Here is a 13,711-nt window from a genome sequence, read left to right as displayed (position 1 = left end):
CTCTATTCTTCTTAGCATTTTGACAGAAAGAATTATTTGAGAAGGAAGCTGATTCTCTTCACTAATACAGTATGAACTTCCCACATTAGCTCGTGATTTTGATCATATTTCTTTTCCATGACCATTAATATTTGAGAGTTGCTCAGAAGGCAAGAATAATCAGTTCCTGAGTAGCTGTTGGTTTTCACTCTGAAACATGAAAATGAGTATCTCAGTTTGCTATGTCTAGGAATTTCAGTATCATCAATGCCATCATCATTCTTCCAGATTTATTATTAGTGCTAATAGGTATTAATGAACTTCAATTTCTGTTTCCCTGCTCTTTAGAATTCATTCAGAGGGCAGCCTCGTGGATGGCCCCGAAGCAAGCCTGATGGAACAGGACAGAACCAACCATGTTGAGGGCAACAGACTAAGTCCATTCCTGACACCATCTCCTTCTCCCTTATGCCAGACAGAACCTCTGGTTCTAAAGCTCCAGAATGGAAGCCCATTAACTGAGCGACCTTATTCAGAAGTAAATGGAGACACCAAGTGGCAGTCTTTCAAAAGTTACTATGGAATACCCCCTATGAAGAGAAGCCAGAACAGTCGCGGGAGTCCGGACTTTATACAAGAAGGTAGAGGGTATTCCAGATGCTTACAAAACGGAGGAATCAAGCGCACAGTTAGTGAACCTTCCCTCTCTGGGCTTCACCAGAACAAGAAATTGAGACAAGACCAAAAGGCTAATGGAGAAAGAAAGAACTTCGGGGAAAGCCAAGAAAGAAATCCAGGCAAAGGCAGCAGTCAAATGAATGTCTCCGATTTGAGTGATAAGAGAGAATCTGTGAGCTCTGTAGCCCAAGAAAATGCAGTTAAAGATTTCATCAGTTTTTCAGCACATAACTGCAGTAGGTCTGAAAAACCAGAGCTTCAGATTCTGAATGAGCAAGAAGAGAAAAATGCTAACTACCATGACAAGAATATTGTATTACTTCTTAAAAACAAGGCAGTGCTAATGCCTAATGGTGCTACAGTTTCTGCCTCTTCCATGGAAAACACACATGGTGAACTCCTGGAAAAAACACTGTCTCAATATTATCCAGATTGTGTTTCCGTTGCGGTGCAGAAAACCACATCTCACATACATGCCATTAACAGTCAGGCTACTAATGAGTTGTCCTGTGAGATCACTCACCCATCGCATACCTCAGGGCAGATCAATGTCCCACAGACCTCGAACTCTGAGCTGCCTCCCGAGCCAGTTGCAGTGGTGACTGAGGCCTGTGATGCTGACAAAGCCAGTAAGACAGGTGCAGTGATAGGGACCTGTCCCTTTCAGAAACCAGAAAAACAAAAATCAGTTTTCAACAGATGCCCGTCACGTGTGGAAAACAGTACCATCCAAGGAACCACAGAGCTGGTATCTGGTGAAGAATTCTGTTCAGGTTCCAGCAGCAATTTGCAGGCTCCTGGTGGCAGCCCTGAACGGTATTTAAAGCAAAATGAAACAAATGGTGCTTACTTCAAGCAAAGCTCAGTGTTCACTAAGGATTCCTTTTCTGCCCCTACCACACCACCACCACCATCACAATTGCGTCTTTCTCCCCTTCCTCCTCTTCCAGAGGTTTCTCAGCTTCCTTCAGAAGGCAAAAGCACTCTGAACGATGGAGTTTTGGAAGAACACCATCACTACCCCAACCAAAGTAACACAGCTCTTTTAAGGGAAGTAAAAATAGAGGGTCAACCCGAGGCACGGCCATCCCCAAGTCCTAATCCATCTACACGTGCATCCAACCACTCTCTGATGCTTCCAGAAAGGCCTCAGAATAATTGTGTTAACCAGAATGACATACAAACTCCAGGGACGATGACAGTTCCAGCATGTTCTGAGAAAGCGAGACAAATATCAGAACACATCATGCATAACCCACCAGTGCTGGGTAGCAGCGGGGATCCGCAAGACCACTGCCAGCAGATGATGGGACACAAAGAGCAAGATATTCCGAAGGGTCGAGACAAGGAACAAACACGAGGACTTGTGCTCCCAGCACAGCCCTCTCTGAAACCGGGGTGGATTGAACTGAAGCCTCCTCATTTTCATCAAGCAGAATCCCACCCAAAATGTCATGAGGTATCACTGTGGTCAGTTCTTCAGTATCAGTCCAACCCCACCAGTCAAATGACCTCCAAACAATACACTGGAAATTCCAGCCTGCCTGGGGGACTCCCAGGGCAGGCTTACATCCAGAAAATAATGCAGCCAGAGCAGAGGCCACAAAGGTACCAAGGTGAGATGAATCGAGAGCAGTCTCAAGGTACATTGGACCAGCAGCTCCAGTTCCAAAAACCTTCACTCCAGGTGCACTTCTCCAAGACAGACCCTTCATCCAAAGCTCACGTGCAGTCATTGTGCACCCACAGGTTTTATTTTGAACAAAGACCAGATTCCCAAACTGAGAAACTCCTACCTGCATCGTTAAAACAGCACTTGAATCAGCAGGCTTCGGAGACTGAGCCATTCTCAAACTCACACCTTTTACAACACAAGCCTCATAAGCAGGCAGCACAAACACAAACACAACCATCCCAGAACTCGCTTATCTCTCAAAACCAGCAGCAGCAGCAAACATTACAAATGAAGAATAAAGAACAAATGCCCCAGACTTTTTCTCATCCCCAAGGCAACAACAATCAGCAAAGAGAAGGATCATTCTTTAGCCAGATTAAAGTGGAAGAATGTTGCCATGGTGAAAATCAGTATTTGAAATCCAGTGAGTTCCAGACTCATGCTACTCAAATGGGATTGGAGCAAGTACAGAATATGAATAGTAGAAATCCCCCCTATGGTCAGATCTTGAAATTAAATCCAAGCAAACTACAGATTCCTTGTTCAAACAATACACACCTAGTTCCAGAAAATAAAGAACAGACTATAAATCCTGAACTCTTTGCAGGAAACAAGATCCAAAACTTGCATCACAGGCAATATTTTCCAAATAATGTGACTCCAAAGCAAGACGTTCTTCATAGGTGCTTTCAAAAACAAGAGCAGAAGCCTCCACAAGCTTCAGTTCTCCAGGGATATAGAAGTAGAAACCAAGATACGTCTGGCCAGCAAGCAGCACAGCTCCCTCAGCAAAGGTACCTGATGCAAAACCAGGCAAATGCTTTCCCTGCGTCTGACCAGGGAGGAAGTCACATTCAGACTCCTCCCCAGAAGGACCTTCAAAAGCATGCTGCTCTAAGGTGGCACCTCTTGCAAAAGCAAGAGCAGCAGCAAACACAACACCCCCATACGGAGTCTTGTCCTAGTCAGATGCACAGACCAATTAAGGTTGAACCTGGATCCAAGCCCCATACCTGTATGCGCTCCACGTCAGCACAGCCAGAAAGCAAAACGTGGAAAAAGATAACTAAGCAAGAGATTCCACCTCCAAGTTGTGATAATGTGCAACAAAGGAGCATCCTTGAGACCATGGAGCAACATCTGAAGCAGTTTCAGGTCAAATCATTATTTGACCATAGGGCTCTGACTCTCAAATCACAGAAGCAAGTAAAAGTTGAAATGTCAGGGCCAGTCACAGTTTTAACTAGACAGACCACAGCTGCAGAACTCGATAGCCACACCCAAGCTCTAGAACAGCAAGCAACTCCTTCTTCAGAAAAGACACCCACCAAAAGAACAGCTGGCTCTGTTCTCAATAATTTTTTAGAGTCACCTTCCAAATTACTAGATACTCCTATAAAAAATTTATTGGATACACCTGTCAAGACTCAGTATGATTTCCCATCATGCAGATGTGTAGGTAAGTGCTAGAAATGTACTGAGACACATGGTGTTTATCCAGAATTAGCAAATTCATCTTCTGATATGGGATTTTCTTTCTTTAAAAAAAAAAAAAGAAAGAAACCCTGAGTCTGGCAGCAAGTTGTAAAGGCTCATAAAAAACCTGAAGCTTACATTTCTTGTCTTTAAATTACAGATGCTTGTGCTGTGCAAGAGAGAACTTCACTTACATTCAGTTTTTCAAAAAAAAAAAAAAATCAAAACAATGTGCATGCTCATATCTTCCTCTAATCAAACCCTTTAAAATGTAAAGGTTTCTGTTTTAGATTAATCAATCTGTTTAACTCTTTGTATATCATCTCCTGGAGAGACACCTAGGCATCTCTAAAAACATCTGTTAAAATGAGAAAAATAACTGCTATCTGCAACTTAATGTGGGAGCTTTTTCCTATGTATTAATTCAAGGTTGAACGTATTAGTGGTTTTACAACATTAATTTCTTGATGGGGGGAAATTATCTTCAATCTTGGTGAGTTGGGGAAAATTGTAATGCTGAAGTTCGAAATACTCATGACATTCCCCTTCATTTACACACTTGAAATATTGTATGATTTATATTCATTTTGATTCTGTTTTCTCTTTAAAGTGTCATCTTTTTGATAGAAAATATGTAATATGTTTTTTTTTTCCTCAAACACGTTTTTGTTAAAATTCAAGATATGTGATAGGGAAACATTTGGCTGATAGATGCATATGTATATATATAATACATATAAAATATATATAAAGACTTCATTAGAGTCCCTCAGTGTGGATACAGTAAAAGACATTTGAAAAGACAAATATTAAACTGATATGGCCAGTGGTCCACCCACCTCATGTTCTTCCTCCTACAATGGACACCCCACACTTTATAGAAGAATGGAGGGAGGAGTCATACCGCCCCTTTGTGTGGTTAATATTAGGTTGCCTCAGGGGCACCGTACCACACATGTCATAGATAACATTAGGTAAGTTCTAATCCTCTACAGCCTTCTCCGATGACCCTAACTTCTCTTCCCACTTTCCATCTTCAGTAGTCTATAAGAACCTCTTCCTCTTACCTGACCCTCTCTCCAGTATTTTCCCTCATCATCAATTTTTCTTAAAGTACATACAAATATGGGTCTGGAATTAATATTCTTATTTTCAAAACACAACAATTAAATGTTGGGGAGAAACAAGAGGAGAAAAAGGTACCTTGACAATAAAAACAGCAATATCCTGGGGATATGATAAAACAGGAAACTTTATTTTTAATCTTTTAACATCCAAGTATCAGGCAGGCTTCTAGTCAGCTATAATTTTTTTTTTCAGTTCAAAAAAAACGGGATTGTAGTCGGTATTACATATAATATATTCTAATTCCCTCGCCGTTTTGTTTAGTTCCACTTATTTTGTTTAAAATAAATAATTTCTTATTCCGTATCTGAAATGTAATTTAATATTTTTTATCCAACAGCCAGCATGTACATATACTTAATTATTTGGCACATTTTCTAATAGATTAGTCCATCAATTTATTCATTTTAAAGAAAAAAAAATGTTTAAAGTCACATTTAGGGCCCTTAATGTGCAGTTGGGGGATAAGCTTTGTGGATGTAGCCTTTATATTTAGTATAATTGAGGTCTAAAATAATAATCTTCTATTATCTCAACAGAGCAAATTATTGAAAAAGATGAAGGTCCTTTTTATACCCATCTAGGAGCAGGTCCTAATGTGGCAGCTATTAGAGAAATCATGGAAGAAAGGTAATTAACGCAAAGGCACAGGGCAGATTAACGTTTATCCTTTTGTATATGTCAGAATTTTTTCAGCTTTCACATACAAAGCAGTAAACAATTGTAAATTGAGTAATTATTAGTAGGCTTAGCTATTCTAGGGTTGCCAGCGCTCCACACTGTGCTATTCACCAGAGAGTCACAATATTTGACAGGACTAATAGTCTGCGAGCTGGCACAGGCTGCCCACTTCGAGATGGATGCCAGAAAACCCAGGCACGCACGAGAACCAGCCAGCCCGCATGCCAGGCACAGGGGTGCTGGCACGGGCTGCAAAGAGAGGCCCCACTCTGGCTTTCCCACTTGGTGATAAAGTGTCAGAGAAAAAAGAGAGGGGAGATGTGGTTTAAGAAAGGAACCATCGAGTTAAATGCACCTAGAGCTGTAAATGAGTAGTTATCTCTAAGAGAGTTGTCCCTTAGTATGAGCAGAGGGTAAGTGTGAGATGCTGAATAGAAATAGAGACAGATTCTATTTATAGCTACATTTTTTTTTTTACTGTCAGTCACAGGTAGGCAAGTATTTACCTCAATCTACACAGTTAGTTTTGCATGTAGAAGACTCTTATGAGTGAGACAGTTGATGCAGAGAGAGACTTTCAAATAGGTATCCACAGATGTGAGCTGTTAACTATGGTAGGGGGCCTTTTCTTTAGGAAGCAGACAGTGTTATCATTAAAATACGTTAGACATTGTGGGCAGCAAGGACATATTTTGTATCATTCTTGCCCAATTTACAAGTTACCCATTTCTAAATTAGTATGTAGAAATTCACAAATAATCCTCTAGTAGCCTGGCAGATACAGTGAATTTCCCTAAATGCCTTTTGTTATTAGCAAGTAGTAAATGGTCCTAAGGGAAAATATAATCTATCTCTAGAACTATCCTGTATTTTCAAAATTGCTGAATACTAGTTATTTGCAAGCCATCTTTAAAAAATGGTAGAGATTCTGTGAGGAACAGTTCTAACTAAAATCTGTTGTGATTCCCCAAGTTTTAAAATAGCTAAATTTAGTAAAGGACAAAAATCAAATAGTATCTATCTTAGAAGACTGAATTTAACAAACTTAAAAAAGTTTTGTGCTTTTGTGAAATTGTTTAAAAATAAGCTTTCCCATTTATTTTCACCCAACATATAATTTCAAAATAGTTCATTACGGTTATCAATATATTTTGATACCAAAGAAATACAAAGCTTAAAGTCTGTTATCCTGTTTGCTTGGCTTAGACTTATTTTTTAAAAATAAATTAAACCATTCATTTCTCAGGGTGTGGTCATAGAATAAAATTATGCTCAAATGTTCAGTATTTTGTTTGCCTCAGTTTCATTTGCTAATTTTATGTGTGTGTGTTTCTGTGGATTTCTTTTAAGGTTTGGACAGAAGGGTAAAGCTATTAGGATTGAAAGAGTCATCTATACTGGTAAAGAAGGCAAAAGTTCTCAGGGATGTCCTATTGCTAAATGGGTAAGTGTGACCTGACAAGGCCTTTGGTCTTCAGTCTTGGGAGTTTTGATTCATTAATCTAACCCTGAGAATTGGGTTACCAGATAAAAGAGTCATTTATGCCGGTTGAAATGAATATTGCCTATTTTTATTTTGTGTTAGCTCTTAAGAAAAAGGTAGATTAGCTTTTAAAGCACATACAAGCTATATTTAATTGAAAGAATTTAATGGGGAGGATGAGGTCCGTTCAAATTGATAAAAAGTGTGATTCTTCAAGGAACGTGAAGTCATCCATAATCTTCTAAATACCTTCCGTTAATCTTTATATTGTCATTTTTGAAAACCTTGAAGTTTGTGAAAAAGACCTGCATGTCTTCCATATAGCTCTAGGTTTAATGCAGGGGTCATTGCCCCTCCCTGCACTGGTATAGCTGCTAAACATTGAGCAGTTTTGCCTCTCTCCGGGTTCTAACCCCATTTTACAGATGGGTAGCAAAAGGCAAGTTGCACGTGCTGGCAAATGTTGCCCTAATTGTGACCCAGACATGAAAAATATGCATACATAAATCGTTGCTCTCCTCTGCCGCAAGTGACCCTTGTTTTGTTTTGGTTGGGGTGGGGGTGTTGGGGTGGAATGGGGACCCGCACAGGTGGTTCGCAGAAGCTGCAGTGAAGAGAAGCTGCTATGCTTGGTGCGGGAGCGAGCTGGCCACACCTGTGAGGCTGCAGTGATTGTGATTCTCATCCTGGTGTGGGAAGGAATCCCATTGTCCCTGGCTGACAAACTCTACTCCGAGCTCACTGAAACCCTGAGGAAATACGGCACTCTGACCAATCGCCGTTGTGCCCTGAATGAAGAGTAAGTGAAGCCTCCCCTCTCTTTTCACTGACAGCAAAACCTGATCATGGGTCTGACTCAAGGGAGTCGAACCTGCGTTTTTACATCTATTTATAAAATGGGGACCAAAACGCCTGTTTCACAGTCATGCAGAAGGAAGTTGGATTTGCTAACGTGCGTAATTTGAGGTGATTTCGTTAACCATTTCGTACCTTCGGGCAGTGTAGACATTTCGTTAGGAGCAGCTTGCTGAAAGTCTGAATATCTGTACCCATATCATGAACTCGATCATGCCATAAACTTGAAAATATCTGTGTGTCCACTTGCTACAGTGACAAGTCTTGTGTGCCTGGCCACCACACTAGTAAGTATTGACACCATTTCTGTGTTGCAGTATCTGAAACAGATACATAATTGTAAGGTAACAAACATCAAAATAGAAGGCTTACAGAATTTTTGTAGATTGAACTGATTCATACATCAGTTCAATCTCCTTTATTATCAACACAATAGTAATAAAGATCACTTTCATTTTTACTGCTACTATATAAGCAAGAAGTTAGTGGCTATGGACATGCACTGTTTTCGAGGACTATAAACATGTGGCATAGGAGAGCAGGGGTACCCAGTTAAACATATTTAGTGCATCCAAGTGCTACTATGTTTTTGTTTGTTAACCTCATCCAGTTTAGGATGTTTAACTCTTCACTTGGAGAAAGCTTCATTACTAATGTTCCTCTGCTATGCTACTCCTGTGTAACATTAGAATACAGAAAGATTCATAGTGCTACACTGAAATCCTACAGGAGTTATTTTACTCACAATTGGTCCTAAAAAAATTTTAATTTTGCACTTCTTCCTTTAGTCTCTTTTCCTCTGCATTCACCAAACTACAATATAGTTAACTGAATTTATGGAAACACTGTGCTGCTCTTTGCAACAGCCCATTACTACCCTAATTTGTTCCTTTGCTGACTGTTACTCTGACTGGTACTGCTTTGCTAACTTCATGTTGACGTGGGTTTTCTCTGGGTCATGGGGTGTGCGTAAATCAACTATAAATAATATGTCTAGGAAACTTACTTTTCATATATGAAAGTGTGACTTGGCTTCCTGTGGTAGTTATGATCCAAAAATGTCGTGGTGTGTACCTCACTGTAAACCCACTTCTACAAATCTAACACATGACTCATAAACTCACGGTGACCGCTTTAGGTATATAATACTATTCAGTGTATCCTAATTTTCCTTGTTCCTTCTTAAAAGATGTATTTAAATGCCTTTAATCAGAAAGAAAGTGAAAGTTAAGGCACTTTGAGATGATTTTGGTGATAGCATTTTTCTCAGGAATTAAGTATCTGCCTTGTTTGTTTGTTTTAAGCAGACTTCCTCTTAGACTTGATAGCTTGAACTTCTGAACCACGGAAGAGCTTCTTGTGAAAATAACAGTTGTTTACTTAAATTTCTTGAGGTTTCATGCCAACTTTATTTCACATTCTTCATAACTGATTTAATTTTTTTTTTAATTTTATTTTTTATAAACATATATTTTTATCCCCAGGGGTACAGGTCTGTGAATCGCCAGGTTTACACACTTCACAGCACTCACCATAGCACATACCCTCCCCAATGTCCATAACCCCACACCCCCTTTCCCAATCCCCCTCCCCCCATCGACCCTCAGTTTGTTTTGTGAGATTAAGAGTCACTTATGGTTTGTCTACTGATTTAATTTTTAGTTATTCTATATCTCTGGTATTTTTCCCCTGTAGGCTTTTCTATAATTTCTATAAATGCTAGTGCCTGAAATGGAATCTGACATATAGAAAGAAATTCTATTTTAAGAACTTTTGTATTATTTTGCATTTAAAATCCATGAATAATGGTTGGGCCAGGGTCTAAGAAAAATTTTAGTTTAACTGGTCTAAACAGGAGGTGAGTACAAAACCGTTAAAAGACGTGCTTCAAATATTAAGACATTTTAAAAGCCAATCTGCATACTTTTGCTTCTCTTTGGAATTTCAAAAGGTAAGGGTAATTATTTAGATGAAGTTTTAGATTTGGGTTATGCATATTTAAAACAATTCTCCAAAAACAAAACAAAACAAAACTTACAAAATTAAAACATACACTTACCAGTGGCAATAGAGACTTCATTCAGATGTAGTTTTTGAAGTTACTAATACCCCATAAAATAAATTTTATGTCTGGCACACGTTAAACTCATGACTTTGCCAAGAACAGAGGATAATCTCAAATTGGGGCTGCTGACTCAGTTTAATATTCAAAGCCGTATGAACCTCATCTCCGAGTTCTTACAAATCCCAGTGCCTGCATATGCCCCATCACCACCCACTGTGAGTCCAGAAAAGAACTCTGAGAGCATCTTTCAGTGGGAAAGTCAGAAACAGATTTTTACGTTTCCTTTGAGCCTAAGCAGCTGTTTCTTCTTTAAAGATTTCCCTTTGAGATTTCCATTTTATGACTAAGCCTAACCAATATTTTTTTGGCAAGTAAGAGTTATGGGAGTGTATCTGTCATTATAAGAAGTCAAAGCCAGAAACATGTTCTGCCATGCTGGGTGATGTTAAATTTTTAAGTTAACATTATATTATAAAAATTTTCAAACATGCTTAAATTGGAGGAATGCAGTGTAATAAATCCCCGTGGACCCATTATGCAGCTCCAGTACATACCAACATTTTATCAATATTGTTTCACATATTTCCCCTACATCCTACCCCCACCGCCACCTACCAGTGTTTTAAAGCAAAGCACAGATACCATCTCACCTATGTACATTTCAGTGTGTGTCTAACAGATAAGGACTTTTTTTTTTTAAGATTTTATTTATTTATTTGACAGACAGAGATCACAAGTAGGCAGAGAGGCAGGCAGAGAGAGAGAGAGAAGCAGGCTCCCCGCTGAGCAGAGAGCCCGATGCGGAACTCGATCCCAGGACCCTGAGATCATGACCTGAGCCGAAGGCAGTGGCTTAACCCACTGAGCCACCCAGGCACCCGATAAGGACTTTTTTTAAAATACAAAACCTAGTTACAGTGTCATGTCAGTGATTCTTTAATATCATTTCATGTTCAGATTCCCTAACTGGATCCTCTTTCAAAATAATAAATAAAAAGATATTGACAACATGAAAGCCTATACCTTGTATTTGAGACTTTTGAGTGGTCCCGGATCATGCCTGTTGTCTAGCATAATTATTAATAGAACTTCCTTTAAAAAAAAGAAAATAGAACTTCCTTTTCACTCTCAAAAGTATCCTCATTTGGAAGATAAATTATATGATTCATAAACCTCTTTTTGTTTATAAACCGTTCCCCTCTCTTTTTAATGAATTTATTGTTAAAACAGACGATATCATTTGCTCTGCAAAATTTCCTGCATTCTAGATTTGGTTGATTGCACACTCGTTTTGTTCACCTCACTCCTCTATCCCAGCTGTCTTTTGCACCTGACATTACAAGACTGAAACAAGTTACATGTGTATACATATATGTATATATTGGCAGATGTGCTTCATAAGTGGTGATGAAGTAATCTTAGTTCTTCATATCCAGCATGAGGGTTATAATGTCTGCTTTGTTTCATTCTGAATGGTGTTAAGAGTGTTTAGTGAGTTCAGGAGTTGCCAGCTTGATCTGTCCATCATCAGCCTTCCCAGAAAACGTTCACCTAATGGTGCAGCATATTCATTGAGGATCGTTGCCTGTTTCCATTATTTTGAGTTTGCAAATTGATCATTTTCTTATTTTTTGAAGTATACATTTATTTGTCAGGTTTGACAAGTTTTTGCTGGGTGTTTCTAAACTTACATAAGGTTGAATATGTGAACTAATTTTTAGTTTAAAGTGTGTTTGTTTTTTTCCGTTAGAAGTCCAGATGGTAACTCAAAGGTTGAGAATGTTTGTAAAAATCTGTTATATAGATGAATATTTTGATTACAGTTGCTTTACTGATTTGTCATTTAACCATGAGCCAAATTGAGTCATGTTAAATGAGGCTGCCATGTGCTAATTCTAATATTATTTGAAAGGGCCCTATAGAAATAAAAATGCCTTTTAGTAGCCATTTCATGTGGGAAATCATCTTGAAGTTGCTCCACCTTATTATGCAGGGATTTTTTTCTTAAGATTTTATTTATTTATTTGACAGAGAGTGAGATCACAAGTAGGCAGAGGGGCAGGCAGAGAGAAGAAGGGAAGCAGGCTCCCTGCTGAGCAGAGAGTCCAATGTGGGACTCGATCCCAGGACCCTGAGATCATGACCTGAGCTGAAGGCAGAGGCTTAACCCACTGAGCCACCCAGACACCCCTGCAGGGATTTTTTTGAGATATAATTCACATACCATAAAATTCACCATTTTATACAATCAGTGGTTTAGTATATTCACAAAGTTGTGCAATGTTTTTTCACTCGTAGAAGAAAATCCCATACCTATTAGACAGTCGATTCCCATTCTCCTCTCCCCTAAAATGGCAACTACTAATCAACTTTCTGTCTCCATAGATTTGCCTATACAGGGATTTTTGTATTAGTGGAATTATACAAATTTGGCCTTTCTGTCTGGCCTCGTTCACTTAGCGTAATGTTTTACAGGTTCTCCATGTCCTAAGGTTAATCAGTATTTTATTCCTTTTTGTGGCTGAATAATATTCCATTGTGTATATGTACCACATTTTCTTTATCCATTCATCAGTTAATGGACACTTGGATAGTTTCCACTGTAGGGCTATTATGAATGCTACTGCTGTGAACATCTGTGTACAAGTTTTTGTATGGACATATGTTTTCAGTTCTCTTTGAGTGACATTGTTAGTCATAAGGTTATTCTATGTTTAACTTTTTGAGGAACTGCCAAACTGTTTTCCAGAATAGCTGTACCATTTTTCATTCCTACCAGCAGTACATGGAGGTTCCAAAGTCTCCATATCCTCATCAAAACTATTTATTGTCTGTTTATCTTTTTTATCATAGCCCTCCCAGTGGGTGTGAAGTGTATCTTATGGTTTTGATTTGCTTTTCCCTAATGACTGATGATGTTAGCCATTATTTTCTGCACTATTGGCTATTCAAATATTATCTTTGGAAAATGCCTACTTGATTCTTTGCTCATTTTTAAGTTGAGTTCATTGTTTTTTTTGAGTTGTAAGAGTTTTTTATAGACTCCAAATTCTTGAACTTTATCAGATATCTGTCTTCTAGATATTTTATCTTATGCTATAGGTTGCCTCTTTCTTGATCATGTCTTTGCAGCACAGAATTTTTCAATTTTGGTGAAATCAAATTTATATATTTTTTGATTGTATTGTTATCTAAGAAACCACTGCACAATCCAAGGTCTTGAGGATTTACATCTATGTTTTCTTTCCAGCGTATTAGAGTTTTAGCTCTTACATTCAGTTCTTTGATCACTGCTGAGTTAATTTTATGATTTTAAGAGTCTAGTACCATTCTTCCACATGTGGCTCAGCCCCATTTGTTGAAGAGATTATTTTCTCCATTAAATGGGCTTGTCACTCTTGTTGAAAATTAATTGACAAAGATGTATGGGTTATTTTGAGACTTTATTCCATTAATCTACCTAAATATCTGTCCTTATGGCAGTACTATACAAAGTTGATTACTATAGTTTTGAGGTAAGTTCTGAAATTGGAATTCACCTCTTTTGCCCATTCTCTCCATCACCTCCCTTCTGGCAACCACTACTCTGTATTTATGTAAGTCCTCCAATGTTTTAAAAGATTTTTTTTTTTTCTAATCCGAATTCTTTTCATGTCCTTGAGAATTTTAAGATCAATCTATCAATTTTCCCATC

At 38.5% G+C, this 13,711-nt stretch overlaps 1 protein-coding gene across 1 annotated transcript in view; it reads left to right on the top strand.

Moving 5' to 3' along the window:
* LOC111153570 (tet methylcytosine dioxygenase 2) overlaps positions 1-13,711 on the top strand; it is a 136,551-nt gene that overhangs the window by 85,073 nt on the left and 37,767 nt on the right. The window contains exons 3-6 of the mRNA XM_022512681.1: positions 328-3,791; positions 5,473-5,563; positions 6,965-7,058; positions 7,688-7,896. Coding sequence (XP_022368389.1) covers positions 374-3,791; positions 5,473-5,563; positions 6,965-7,058; positions 7,688-7,896 — 3,812 coding nt within the window. The 5' untranslated portion in view covers positions 328-373. The remainder of the gene's footprint in view (positions 1-327; positions 3,792-5,472; positions 5,564-6,964; positions 7,059-7,687; positions 7,897-13,711) is intronic.

The sequence above is a fragment of the Enhydra lutris genome, unplaced genomic scaffold (assembly GCF_002288905.1).
Source record: "Enhydra lutris kenyoni isolate GAN:26980312 unplaced genomic scaffold, ASM228890v2 scaffoldscaffold3, whole genome shotgun sequence".
NCBI classification, from domain to species: domain Eukaryota; kingdom Metazoa; phylum Chordata; class Mammalia; order Carnivora; family Mustelidae; genus Enhydra; species Enhydra lutris.
The sequence above is the reverse complement of the archived record's forward strand: the minus strand, read 5'-3'. Positions and strand labels throughout refer to the sequence as shown.